A 14,181-nucleotide genomic window follows, 5' to 3' on the forward strand; every position below is an offset into this window, starting at 1 on the left:
GCCTTTTACTTGCACCTAGTTGTTACCTACAGTTGTAGTCATTGGTTCCCTATTGCACATGACCAAACATCTCAGTACAGTGGCAGTAACAAAAGGCCTGTAAAAAACTAAAATAGGCCGATGGCCCATAAACTAAATATGAAACATAAGAAAGAAAAAAACAACCATTAATTCCACTTTTATTACTTTCATTCTAGTCTCCCCCTCAAACTAGCACTAGCTAGCTTGCCTGAAGAGAAATAATATAATAATTGATAACAAAAAAAGACCTATAACAAAGACTTAGACTCTTGCTCTCCCTCTAAAAATTGTATTCTCTCACAAATTTAATCAAATACGCGCAACACACAAAGGATTGTGGTGCTAGAAACAGTTGAACAAGTTACAAAATAGAAACATGCATTATCAATTGTCTTCAACTGAAATAAATCAATTTATAACCAAAGAACCACTCTCCCTGTCTTATAATTGTCAAATCTATTGTTCCTTCAACCTTTAATTGGACATTTGAGCTCCTCCCAATAGTGTGCAAAACTAGATTGGCCTTCTAAATACACCAGATTCCCTAGAAACTCTAAGAATCCAAATCATCCACTCTAAAGTGATCTAAATAGACTAGAAATACCTATATGCCAATTGCAACAGTAGATTCCACGCAATATGCTGAACAGAAAACTTTCTCTGGTTCTTGATTATTTGGAGCATAGTTTCAAGACTTTTCTTTTGAGACCAATCAACCTTCAATTAGTTCTCCAAAAAATCATCTAAAACTAGGCAAGTCATCATCATCGTCCAAGTCTTATCCCAACTATATGGGATCAGCTACATGAATCCTGTTTTGTCATTCTGTTCTGTTTAATACCATATCCATTTTTAAATTATGGGGACTTAAATCACTTCTTACTACAACCCATGTCCTTTTTGGTCTACCCTAGCCCTTCTAGCCCTTTCAACTTCCAACAGATCACTTCTTCTTACAAGTGATGTTGGTGGTCTTCTATGGACATAACTAAACCATCTTAGTGTACTTTTTCTCTCATTTTTATCACCTATTGGAGCTGCTCCAAAACTAAATCAATTCAAAAATGAATAATATCTCCACCAATTATGAACCAATAGACCAAGAATAGGTGGGTGCTTGCTCCCTTCCTCAAAAAAAAAGTCTCTTTATCACTTCCTACCTTTGACAATTCCCATCTAGAGAACAACCTCTAGTGACCAAGGTTTAAAATGTTGATGTTAGTGGAAATGTTGGTCATCCAAATATAAGAAACATGTTGGAAATATCGTATGGAAATATTGTAAAAATTATAGACATGGTGGAAACTTTGTAAAATATGCAAAGTATAGAATGATATTTTATGGAATGATAAAAGAAGCATAGGCACACCTTTTTAAATTGTTATCTTGTTCCAAGATCATTAAACAAAGCTAAGAAACTAAGGTTATAGACAAAAGAATATGTTCTAAAGTTGCCTTGTAAACCTTAAGATTCAGAGTTTCATGATAGAATGAGTTAAAGGAAAATTTAAACTCATAGAAAATGTAAATGGTTGTAATAGATCAACGAAATAATCTATATCACAGACAAAAAATTAATATTTAACTTCATGTTTGAAATGAATATTGAGCTAGCTCAAAGTGGTAATCATGTAGGTGGACAATAAAATTGTTACTTCACATTATCTACAATATTGTCACCAACTTATGTTATAATACCATCTCTTGGGCTCCACATAGTACTGGTAGTGTTCACTGGGGAATATGTCGATTCCAGTAAAATTTAATGTCGCTACCCATGGAACTGGAAATGGAAATATATTGTGAAACTGTCTCTTGTACTCCACATGGTGCTGATAGTGTTCATTGGGGAAATGCTGATTCCTGTCAAATTTTGTGTTGCTACCCATGGATTTTTTTTTTTTTTTTTTTTTTTTTGAAACAGGTAAAGTATTGAATTGCATTAAAATATCTGCAAAAACATAAACATAAGCCCATGTACAATGAGAGCCTGTACAGTGGGAATATACAAAAAGCGTCAACAAAAGAAAGGTCCAGCTTGCAAAAGAGAAAAGCTGGACACCCCTGAACGCCCTTTGTACACTTACCAATAACACAAAAAGCCTACAACCTTGTTTTTTACTGAAATCACATCAGAAAAGTTGTTGTCAAAGATTCGGCTATTCCTTTCCTTCCAGATGGCCCATAGGATGACAGATGGAAAGATCCTCCAAAGCAGTTTTCCCCTAGTGTTCAGACCCTTGAGGGACCATCCTTGCAGAAGTTGAAGAGCTGATTCAAGTAAGCAAGACTGAACTCCAAAGTAGGAGAAAGCCATTTCCCACAGTTGGGAAGAAAAACTGCAATGGAGGAAAATATGGTTGGAGGATTCAGGAGTTCCATTGCACAAGGGGCATAGGATGTTTGAAAGTAGCATCCCCCTTCTAAGCAGCTGACCAGTGGTTAGACATTTACCCAGCATTGCAGTCCAAACCAGGAAGGAAACCTTGGAAGGGGCATGAAAATCAAAATATGTCATGGGAATATTAGGCTACCCATGGAAATGGAAATATGTCATGGGAATATTAGGGAAATTAGGGACATTTTAAACCATGCTAGTGGCAACAATCAAACTTGAAGAAAATCTCTGATTTTCCCTTGATTTCGTGCAAAATCTCTTGGATATTTTCTTGGGCATCAAAAAAATTCTGAAAGATTCCCTAAAAATCTTCTGAAGAACCAAGCCATTTAAGTATGACACATGATTACTATTTTAGGAAAACATATTGTTTGTAGTAATTTATGAACATATTATTTATAGTAATTATCATAATTACTATTCAGAATAAAATCATGATTTACTGTTTATAGTAAAAGCCAGCTCTGATAACAGGACCCCCAAGAGGACAAAGATTTAGAATAGGGAGATCGAAGTAAATAAGAACCGAATGAAAAGTAGCCAAAATCAATGGAAAAAGGAAGAACAAACACCTAAGGAACCTCATAGTTTAGATATGATCATAATCAACTTCAGATATGATCATTATCAACATCATCATCAGAGTCTTCTTCATTTTGCTGTTATACCATCATCATCATCCAAGCCTTATGGGGTCAGCAACATGAATCCCATTTCACCATTCTGTTCCGTTTAATGCCATATCCATTATTAACTTATGGGCACTTAAATCATTTCTAAGTACTTCGACCCATGTCCTTTTTGGTCTACCCTATCTCTTCTAACTCCTTCAACTTGCAGCAGATCAATTCTTCTTGCTGTGATACTATCTACTCCAATAATTTAGAAATAATTAATTAAAGAAGTAATTTAAATCTGGTGTTAAAAGAAGAGAGTAGCAAAGATAGAAGAATAAGAGAAAGAAGGGAACAAGAGTGGAGATAAAATCAGATTGTGGGAGTCATAAGTGACCCCCAAACTCTCTTATATATTTGCTAGAAATATGTAGAAAATTGCAGTAGTCCACCTAGTAAAGGGGCAGTAGCAAAATACTGTTAAAAAAAATAAAATAGGTCCATGGCTCAATGACAATAAGTTCATAAACTAAATAAGAAACAGTAGGAATCTGCTGAATTAAAAAATATGAAAGAAAGTAGTTTCTTGAAGAGAGAAGGAAGAAAGAAGGAGAAGAAAAGAAGAGAAGTTGAAAAGAAAAGAGAGCAATAATCTGGCCGCCCCCTTCACTTATTATTTATACTAAAATAATAGAACAGTACAAAGACAACTATGCCCTTATAGGGCGGAAAAACATAAAACAGCATATATAACACTCAGAAACATAATAAAATTTGGACTCACATAACTACTGTGGTCCCCACCTCCTGTCTAACAACTAACATAAAACATCTACTCAGAAAAACAGCATAAAACTAATTAATCTTCAACAGAAACATAAGAAATTACAAGATCAAATGCTATCATCATCACCATCATCATCATCATCATCCATGCCTTATTCTAACTATATGGAGTCAGCTAAAAGGCAGAACCATTTGCTCCCTGACTGTATCTTCTATGCTATGCAAAATAAAAAGTTTAATCTCCAGCCTCATTTCTTTCTCAATGACTGTATCTTCTATGCTATGCAAAATAAAAAAGTTGCATCTCCAGCCTCATTTCTTTCTCCATGACTGTGTCTTCTATGCACCCCATCATATTCTACAGTTTCTTTCCCTTCATGATTATTTAAGTCTCCTCCGGTAAATATCCTTTCCCCAATTGTAATTTCTTGAACTAGTTTATTGAAAATTTCTCAAATTTTCCTTTAATTTTTCATTTAATCCTACTTGAGGTGCATAAACACCAGTTATTTTAATTATCTCTTATCCTAGGATGAGTTAAATTAATATAATGAGTTAGTATTGGTGTGTCCATGCGTATCTAGATGCACCAATACGGATACGAATACGATTTGCCCAATACGGGGCCTATTGGTGTGTCCATACTTTGGCATCTAATGTTGATTAGAGTCAACATAGACAATGAAAGTCTGGATTTACTTTGTGAAACAAAACTGTGCATGTGCAATATTTTTCGTAGTTACTTTTTTTCTTATTTTTTTATTCTTATGCAGTACACTCAACACCAAGTTGGCATGTTAGAAGATGGTATCAGAAAATCCTGGATGCTTGTTAAACCTTGTCTCTACCAAAGATGGAGTAAGTTCTATCTTGTTATCTATTGTTGGGCATGTTACCTATATGTACAAATTGTAAAGGATCCAGTGGAAATCACAGAGACATTTTGATTGTGTTTGGTACCATTTCTGTTTCTACCTGAAATGTTTTGGGTTGATGGTGAGAGATATGTCACTTCAGCAAGAATGATTAGACTTCACCCCCCTGGAGCAAGAAACGTCAATTTGACGTTTTTACAAACAGCATCCCGCACATGCATCAAGGCATGCCTATTTCAACTATAAACAGCCTAAAATAACAGTTGTACGACAATTTGTATTGATCAGCCCAAAACATTTCAGATAGAAACAGCAATGGTACCAAACACAACCTTTGTTTCTAAAATGAAGGCTGCACCTACAAACAAATAACAGAAAGATCACTTAACTGAATTCCAAAAAAAAAAACAAATCTTTATTCAACATTTCAGATAGAAACAGCAATGGTACCAAACACAACTTCTATTCCAAAAGACAAATCTGTACTCAGATAATGTATTCTTCTCCAATTTCTCTCATATGAAGTAGAATTCTACCCTTGATCTTCAAGAGATAGGTGAAAAAGCAAGAGAGGAAAGGAGAAGAAGAAAAAAGAGAAAATTTGGGAAAAGTTGTAATTGGTTTCACAATACTTATTGCCTTCTCTTTTTAATTCTTCTGTATAATTAAGTGTAAATTACAATAATGCGCCATTTATCAAAAAAAAAAAAAAAATTACAATAATGTGCTTGGTCCAGTGTGGCACATTATTTCATCCAAAGGTGATCCCAAAGACTCTTAACAATACAAGTAATTCTTTCCATCAAAGTTTACTGCGGTAATTTGTATTCCTGGCTGAATACCCATGCCAATTAATACACTGGTACCACTTGAACTAGTCTGATTATGGAAAATACCACTTGTAGAAGACAAAATTAATAATACCACTGGCCACTGTACTGATTAAACTAAGAATAGAAGAGAAATTTATCACTCCCAAGTTAACACCCAATTACACTTGATTAGAACTTCTAGGGGACTCAAACGCTTCCTGGGATTTAGCCTAAAGGAATCAATATAATTGTAAAACAGCAAGAGAATGATATTGGTTTCAAAAGCAGAAATCCGTATAGTCTAGCAACATCATCCAAGCTCCACATGTGATCTATGATGACTCAGATACAGATACAAGTACAATGGATATAGGAAAGAGGGAAACAGCTCTCCATTTCCTAAAATCCCCAGACATGGAAATGGGTACCAGTATCCCATAAAATATGCTTGTATCATGCTTTTATATCAAGTTTTTGTAGCCAAGTGTTATTTCTTACAATTTATGTCTTGACAAAGCTACATTTCTAATATGTATAGAATTTTTAGCATAATTTGTTAAAATATACCATTTTACATATTTTAAAAGTATTAATTCTATAGAGTACATCTAGAAGTGTCCATGCAATATCTGGTAACTATTGTGTTTGATACTGCTACACTAGGCATGTACAGGTATCTGGGATCATAGATTGTGACTGCGTGTAGTCTAGGAAGAACATTTCTTATGTTGGGTCTGGGAGGAGATAATATACTGCTGCTTCCTTGATACTAAACCAAATCCAACCAAGTCAGATTGTTTAGATCAGGAAATATGATTAGGGTCGAACTGTTACAGGTCCAATCCCCAACAACTTCAAGATTATATCACAACTAGAAAACTCCATACTTGATTCCTTTTGTATTCTCTTCAAAACAATTGCAAAAAGGTCATATATACACACACCTTCAAAAACATTGAAAAAAATTACTTTGTCGAATCCAATAAAGATCTATCAAACTGCAAGATTCATCTGATTCATAGTTCTGTGTTCATAATGGTACTGGTGTCACCTAACACCATGATGTCAGAAAGGTATCATGTTGCTGTCTTTGTTCCTCTGTCAATTGCTCTGTTACAAGGTTGTCTTCTTAGATAATTAGATTAGTTTGTAGAAGAGAAGACAGAGAAGATGAGAGTACTGAAGGAGAGAAAGAACTTTTTGGAGAAATTGTGGAAATAAGTTACATGCCTATCCTTCATTCTTTTTATTCATAAATTAACTTATATGAAGATTATATTAATACCCCTGATATGCGTTTCTCTTCTATGCTAATTGGTAGTCCCAACTCCCAACGATTCTTAACAACATGATAATATTCTTGAGGATTTAAGTTGTAATGTCTTCATTATGCAATTTTGTTCTCATGATAGGGCTGTTAAGCAATAATTTCCATGTGTTTCAATATTATGTCATGATATACCATTTGAAAGATTACTGTTCAGATAAAGTACTTGTCTTCTACAGAGAAAGAACAGCTTCCCGGGCCCCTGAAGGAAGGCATAACAAGATGCTTCAAGTCAGTTGATGAGATCTTTACTGCCTTTAATAGCATCAAGAAAACTACAGTTGGTGCAATTGACAAGATCTGTGACTTCATTGGTGAGCTAGAACTCTACTCTCTGCTTGACTTTACAAATTTTTAGTCAGGATTATAGCTGATTCAAAAAATAAAAATGAAAACCAAACTAGGAGTTTCTGCCTGATTGAATGGGGAGGGATGTTAGTGGTATGGGCTGTAAGAGATATCAATATTTAGAAAAAAAAAATCAGGGGCTTTTTCTGGAAGTAAGCATCTCAAAACTCATGTATCATAGAAAAATGGGTGATTTTTTTCGCATTTCTTCTTTAAGTATTTGTTGCTTTTGTGGCCTTGTAGCAGAATTGCCCATCTTAATGAAATTTCTTTTTATGGATTTTTCCCTATAAAGAATGGTATGCATTTCTGGATGTTTGCATGCATATCAAGGTATGCTGCTAGATAGATTAACATATTCATCACTTGGTTTAACACTAACAGTGTAAAGTCCACTGATTAAAAACCTGGAGGCATGAAACAAAGTATCAGGACCTTTACATGATGCTTGAGAGCTCAAAGCTTAAGCTTCATGACTTAATATTTTTCTATAAAGAATGAAACTAAAATAAGAAAAGGCATAGAAATATGCACAAGGGTTATATTTTTTATGTAGGAATAGGATTGCTATATAAATGTGTGGTAAAATAAAGAGGAAGAGAAGAAGAAATAAAGAGGGAGAGAAGAAGAAAAACTTCTGTATTGATAATGTGTTGATAAAACATGTTGAGCATACAACTTAAATAAGAAAAGATAGGAGAGACAAACTCCTAGAATCTCTCTCAATTAGGGATTGATTAAATCTTTCCCTTAATCCTAGGATATGACTTTCCTAATTTTATTCAAATCTAATCTTTCGTAAATTTATTCAAATCTGTAATCAATCAAATCAAATCTTTCTAAATTTGCAGCAAATCATATCTTTCTTAATTTGCCGCAAATCATATCTTTCTTAATTTGCCGCAAATCATATCTTGCCGACAAAATGAATTAATGATCACATAAACAAGGACCATAAGAATATTTGGAGCTTTAAAGAAACTTTAAAGAAACTTTAAAGAAACTTTAAAGAAACCCATCACTTATTACAAGCCCTTTGATAAAACAGCATTGAAACTAAGTTTATAGTTTATACTTGAAAGTAGTTTTAGATATGTTAAATTATAGATACATTACCCAATGTAAACATAAATAACATATCTATATACAGATAAGTTATTTTTATGATGAGAAGCCTACTTTCGTTAATGTATTTCACACATGTTCTTGGAACAAGACATCTTAAGGTGTAATGTGGCTACACATTCAGATCTGAGCCTCAAATTGATCATCAAAGCATTTCCCTCAAGCCTCAAGATGTAAGTATTAACAGTGTTCAATTTAAACCTATGATGTTTTTTGTGCAATGACTTCTTGTGTGCAAATAGATTCATAGATATAGATCAAGATAGAAGCTGAGTAGACACTGCACTGAATCTTGAATGATGATCAATTTACCAACAACTAATGTACTTTTCGTATGCCTTTACTACAATGTGGCTTGCTATTGTTAGGAACTTAGGATCTATCCAAGATGCTTGAAGTTCTTGATGTTGGAAGAATCCAAAAATAAAATATATATTTGTATGGATAAAAACTCCAATTTCAATGGTGCTAACCCGTGAAAGTATGTTTAAAATCAAAGGAGATGGCTTAGGTCTTTTCCTTTTCTTCCCCCCCCCCTGAAAAAAAAAGAAAAAAAGGAAAGGGAAATAGTTTAGACCTTATGAGAACCAGGTCTAGGAGATTGTTAGAGAATGCTGGTAATCTGGTAAGAAATTGCTTCCTTGAATCCTCGAATTAGCCCCTTCTTGGCCCTCTAAATGCTTTTCTTAATGCATCCCTTGTGCTGGCTGAAGTTAAAGTTTTCAAGAATGGACTTTGAGCCACCAACATCCCCAATACCTTGACCTCATATGAGTGTTCTAGAAAGAAAGAGGCAGCAATTAAGGAAATTACCAAGAGAAGGCATTAGAAAGTGATGCTTCAAGTATGCTAATGCTTTACTAAAACAAGATAAAAATCTTGTTGAGAATGATATGATGATGAGGGTAGTCTTGTCTCTATAACTCTAATTTGTAATGAGGGATATATAAGTCATTTGATGTGTATTTTATTTGACTTATATTTAAGTTAATGAATTGGGGCATGTACCCAAGAAGGCATTCCTTCTATTCTTTTGGTCTTTCTCTTCTCTTCTTTTTCTCTACTGTTTGCACCTATTTAAGTTAATAACCTGTGCTTTTACAAGCTTATGCTTTGAAAATAATTTTGTTTATTTATGGATTAGTTGTGGTTTTAATTCATCTTGTTATGTTCCCTAAGCACAGACAAGCTACAAAAGTGATGTTTGACATCCTAACTATGAAATCCAAGGTGATGCTTCATCTTCCAGTGAACAAGTTCTGGGATAATTTTTTTGGAACTTGCAATTTTAATTTTCTGCTTGGTTGGATGTTGTTGTGGAATGGGCTTGGAATTGTGAATCAACATTGGCACTACTGATTTGAATTAGGTGCTCCATCAATTCTTGTGGTTGGCGAAAACTTATCCTTGAATTTGCCATTGCCTTTTTGGAGTTCTTTAATGCATGTGCATAAGTATTCTGTAACTCAGATTCTAATATTCCACCAGTGGCCAGTTCTCTCTCTACTGAATTAGGTAAAGGGTATTAGAATGATTTTCAGTGGTAATAATCCCACTCAAGGATCTCAAATGCTTTTTAATTTTCTTTTGAAACCTGATATTTCTGGGAAATTTCCACAGGGTGAACATATCCATAAGGAAATGCATCTCAAATATTTGAAATGGGTGAGATATCAAGCTTGCATGGAAGATTATTCCTCTGCATTTTTACTGGCTTGTTTTGACACATCAGAAGTTCCAAAATTTCTGTATGTTACCTTTATATACTGACCTGCTGGGTATCTCCTTAGGTAGACCATCACTTGTCTTCGTAGAATTTAGCTTGTCACCAATGGGAGTCAGATCTCTTTATGTATTTATCATAGGATTATTGACTCTTCTAAACAATTATGCCTCTCCTTCAAAAGAGAGTGCTAATGATGTCATTAGTGGAGCTGTTGGAGCTAATAAAAGTGATCAGCATGTGGTGATACATCAACCCAATGGCTTTGGCTTGTAGCTTGCTAGACAATACGTCAAGTTTCTAGGCTTTGGGTGACTAAAGGTGACCCACAGTTAGAAATTGTTCATACAATGGAAAGGGGTAGTATGGTATTTCATGTACCATCTATCTATGCATATATGTTCTCTATTGGGATCACATTAGGGTTAATGGAGATATTCTATGTTCTTCTGGTGCTAAAGAAGCTAGGTTTGTAAATTCCATTTGAGAATATAGAGAAGTTCCACAGGATTTCATCTGTGGAAGTAGGCAAATCACTCAACCACATTAAGTATTAGGTTCTCTGTGTATCTGTTTTTTTACTTCATTTTTTTGTGGCTTGCTTGCTTTTCTTACAATGCTCCTGCTCTTTCAATATATTCAATTTTTTAACTGTCTGAACTGAACTGAGTAAACATGTAGAGAGAGCCTCATCAGCATTATTTTTGGTGATCATATAGATGATTGTTCAATTCAAATTCATTGATTTTCTATTAAATTGTAATTCCTCAAGTTATTAGAGTTTTGATGATGGCAGAGGGTGTTAACCAGTGTCCAATAATTTTCTAGGGGCAAGGGTTGTCTTTTGGGACCTGAGAGATTCATTCCTGCTTCTTTTGTATCGAGGTGATATTGAAAGTGCTTGCTTAGATGGCATTCTCCCACAACTTAATTCTGTAAGCTAGTTATCTAGTGAAGTTAAAAATAATCTCTTTGACACTATTACACTTCATAGAGTTATCTCTTTTTTAAACTTCATTCCTAGTGAACTCATTATAACCCTTGGATTGTGTTGATATAGATCCTTGACTACATATGTGATTTGATCATTGATATTCTCAGAGATATGGTTATTTTAAGTGTTTGTCGAGCATCACTGGTACTGCCTGACCCTCATAATCTAGCTGATCAGTCTCAGCTTTTTCTGTATTTAAATTTGAATATTCCTTATTCAGGAAGGCTTTGTTTGGGTGTTGTTGGATGGAGGACCTTCCCGTGCCTTTTCTGAGACAGATTTCCAATTTATGCAGGAAGACCTTGATATATTGAAGGTATGATGCTCACCAGAAAATTACCATATCATATATACCATGTTTTACAGTTTTAAAACTGGTGAAGGAAATGGACTTTATTGATCAAAAAAAAAAAAAAAGGAAATGGACTTTGAATTTCCAAAGGATGTTGAAAGGGCTATACTTTAAATCCTTATTTTATACTACCATATATGAAAAGAAACTCTAGAATTATAATGAATACACATACTTAATAAAAGAAACTCATCAAAAGATTTTAGGGTCCGTTTGGTTTCCTGGAAGTGGAATTGGAATGGCAACTATTTGTTAGGTAGGAATGGGATTCCGATTCCCATTCTTGGGGGAATGGCCATTCCAGAGTCTGTCAAGAAGAACTTATGATAAAAACCCCCAAACCCTAATATTAATAAAATGATAAAATATTATTAAATTTTAAGATAATAATAATATATTATTAATAAAATAATAAAACATTACTAAATGAATAATAACAAACAAAGATATTAACTATTAAATATAATAATAAGTATAAACAACATATAAATACAATATAGTTAAAGTAATGGTAAAATAATAATAAAATAATAGTACTCTACTAAAATATTAATAAAAAGCAAAGATATTATTTATTAAATGATAATCATGGCAGTAATTAAGTACAAATAAAATATTAATAATATTATAATTAAAGTAATAATAAAATACTAGCATATTATTTTTTAAATATTAATAAATTAATTTTAAAATAATAAACAAAATAGTAGAAAATAATAATAAGATATAATAAAGTAATAATTATTAATAAAATATAATAAAAATATTATTGAAGTAATAATAATATAATGATGCATCAATAAAATATTCATAAATCAATGATAAATACTAAGATATTAATTGTTAAATACTAATAAAATAATAATAAAAAGAAAAAATATTATTTATTAAATAATTCTAATTAAGTACAAATAAATTTAAAGTTTTATAATTAAAGTAATAATAAAATACTAACATATTAATTATTCAATAATAAAGAAAATAATAGAATATTAGTAAATTAATAAGAAAATAATGATAAAATAATAATATTTTATTGTTAATAAAGTATTCATAAATTATTGGTAAATACTAAGATATTATTTATTAAAGAACTAATAAAATAATAATAACAAGGTACTAATAAAGTAATGATTATATATTCGTAAAATATTAATAAAGTAATAATAAAATAATAAATAGACTAATACAAAATTGAAAATTTTCTGTTGATTGTGATTCAAACTCCAACTGAGCCAAATAGCAACAATCGGAATCCAATTCTGATTCCTAATTGAACCAAACATGCGTTAGGAATAGGTGATTCCAATTCCGATTCTGATTTTGGTTCTGTCCGCAAACCAAACAGACCCTTAGTAAAAAATAATGACTTCCTAGTGGTTTTTAAAATGATTATGGGAGATACCTTAAAACAAGGTCTAGTACTAGAAGAAAAACAGTCCCAAGGAATGAAATGACTGATTTAAAAGTTGTGAAAAGATGTTAGATAACAAAAAGAGAAGAGGAGAGAGAAGAAGAATAAGAAGTTGGCGGCAAATATGTCGAATGTTTTCTCTCTTCCCTAATCCTTTTCATTAAAACATAATTTACAAGTTTTGATATTTATAAAGAGGCCCTTAATTGGGCGATTAACTTAATTAAGCATAACATAAAAAAAGGCCCATAAGTTAGAAGGTCCATTAACAACATAAACAAATAAAAGCATTGTATGGGCCATTCGGCCCATTCTCTCTACACTCCCCCTCAAGCTAAGCATAGATGTCAGTCATGCCCAGCTTGCCAGTGTCATGTTGTAGTTTGGCCTTGGAGATTCCCTTGGTAAGAATATCAGCTAATTGTTCTTTAGATGAAATGAATGGTAGACAAACTTCTCCAGAAGCCACTCTTTCTCTGATAAAATGCCTGTCAACTTCAATGTGTTTAGTCCTATCATGTTGCACCAGATTGTGAGCAATGTTGATGGCGGCCTAATTATCACAATATAGCATTAATGGCTTATCATACTCAACACCTAGTTCCTCCATCAAGGATCGAAGCCAAAATAACTCGGAAACTCCATGAGCCATAGCTCTGTACTTGGCCTCAGCTGAAGATCTGGCAACAATTAATTGTTTCTTGCTTCTCCAAGAAACAATATTACCTGCCACCATGCTACAGTATCCAGAAGTCGACCTCCTATCATCAATGTTTCCCGCCTAGTCAGCATCTATGTAAGCCTCCTGTTTCATATGACCATGCTTAGCAAAAAGAATTCCCTTCCCAGGAGTACTCTTCAAATAACATAAAATTTGTTCTACAGCTGCCATATGAGTGTCCTTGGGAGCATGCATGAACTGGCTAATGCCGCTGACAGCATATGCAATGTTAGGCCGAGTCATGCAAAGATATAGCAGTTTCCCAAGTAACCTTTGAAACACTCCCTTATCCTTCAATAGTTCTCCATCAGAGGCAGAAAGTTTGTGACTCATATCAATAGGAGTAGCCACTGGTCTTGCACTCATCTTGCCTGTTTCAGTGAGCAAGTCTAGCACATACTTTCGTTGAGAGATAAAAATTCCATCCTTAGACCGAGCCACTTCTATGCCAAGGAAATACCTTAACTCCCCCAGATTTTTGATCTCAAACTCTATATGAAGGAAAGATTTAAGATCATCAATCCCTGTCACATCAGTACTAGTCACTACTATATCATCAACATAGACTATAAGATATACCACCAATGAATCTCTCCTCTTCACAAGGAGAGTATGATCGGACTGAGTTTGTATGTAACCAAATTTAACAAGGGCAGCCCTAATCCTTTCAA

General features: G+C 33.4%; 1 protein-coding gene across 14 annotated transcripts in view; it reads left to right on the forward strand.

Moving 5' to 3' along the window:
- The window catches only part of LOC104612733 (DNA topoisomerase 4 subunit B (DUF810)), a 100,201-nt gene that overhangs the window by 66,834 nt on the left and 19,186 nt on the right, over positions 1-14,181 (forward strand). For 11 of the 14 annotated variants that reach the window (XM_019200335.2, XM_088889496.1, XM_088889495.1 and 8 more), the window contains 5 exons: positions 4,593-4,677; positions 7,013-7,147; positions 10,858-10,964; positions 11,090-11,167; positions 11,244-11,339. In XM_019200335.2, coding sequence (XP_019055880.1) covers positions 4,593-4,677; positions 7,013-7,147; positions 10,858-10,964; positions 11,090-11,167; positions 11,244-11,339 — 501 coding nt within the window. Of the gene's footprint in view, positions 1-4,592; positions 4,678-7,012; positions 7,148-9,490; positions 9,537-9,675; positions 9,965-10,857; positions 10,965-11,089; positions 11,168-11,243; positions 11,340-14,181 lie in introns of those variants that run through there. The other 3 variants (XM_088889500.1, XM_088889498.1, XR_016077284.1) reach the window with 3 other exon arrangements.

This window comes from Nelumbo nucifera, chromosome 6, assembly GCF_055504915.1.
Source record: "Nelumbo nucifera cultivar China Antique chromosome 6, China Antique-T2T, whole genome shotgun sequence".
NCBI classification, from domain to species: Eukaryota; Viridiplantae; Streptophyta; class Magnoliopsida; order Proteales; family Nelumbonaceae; genus Nelumbo; species Nelumbo nucifera.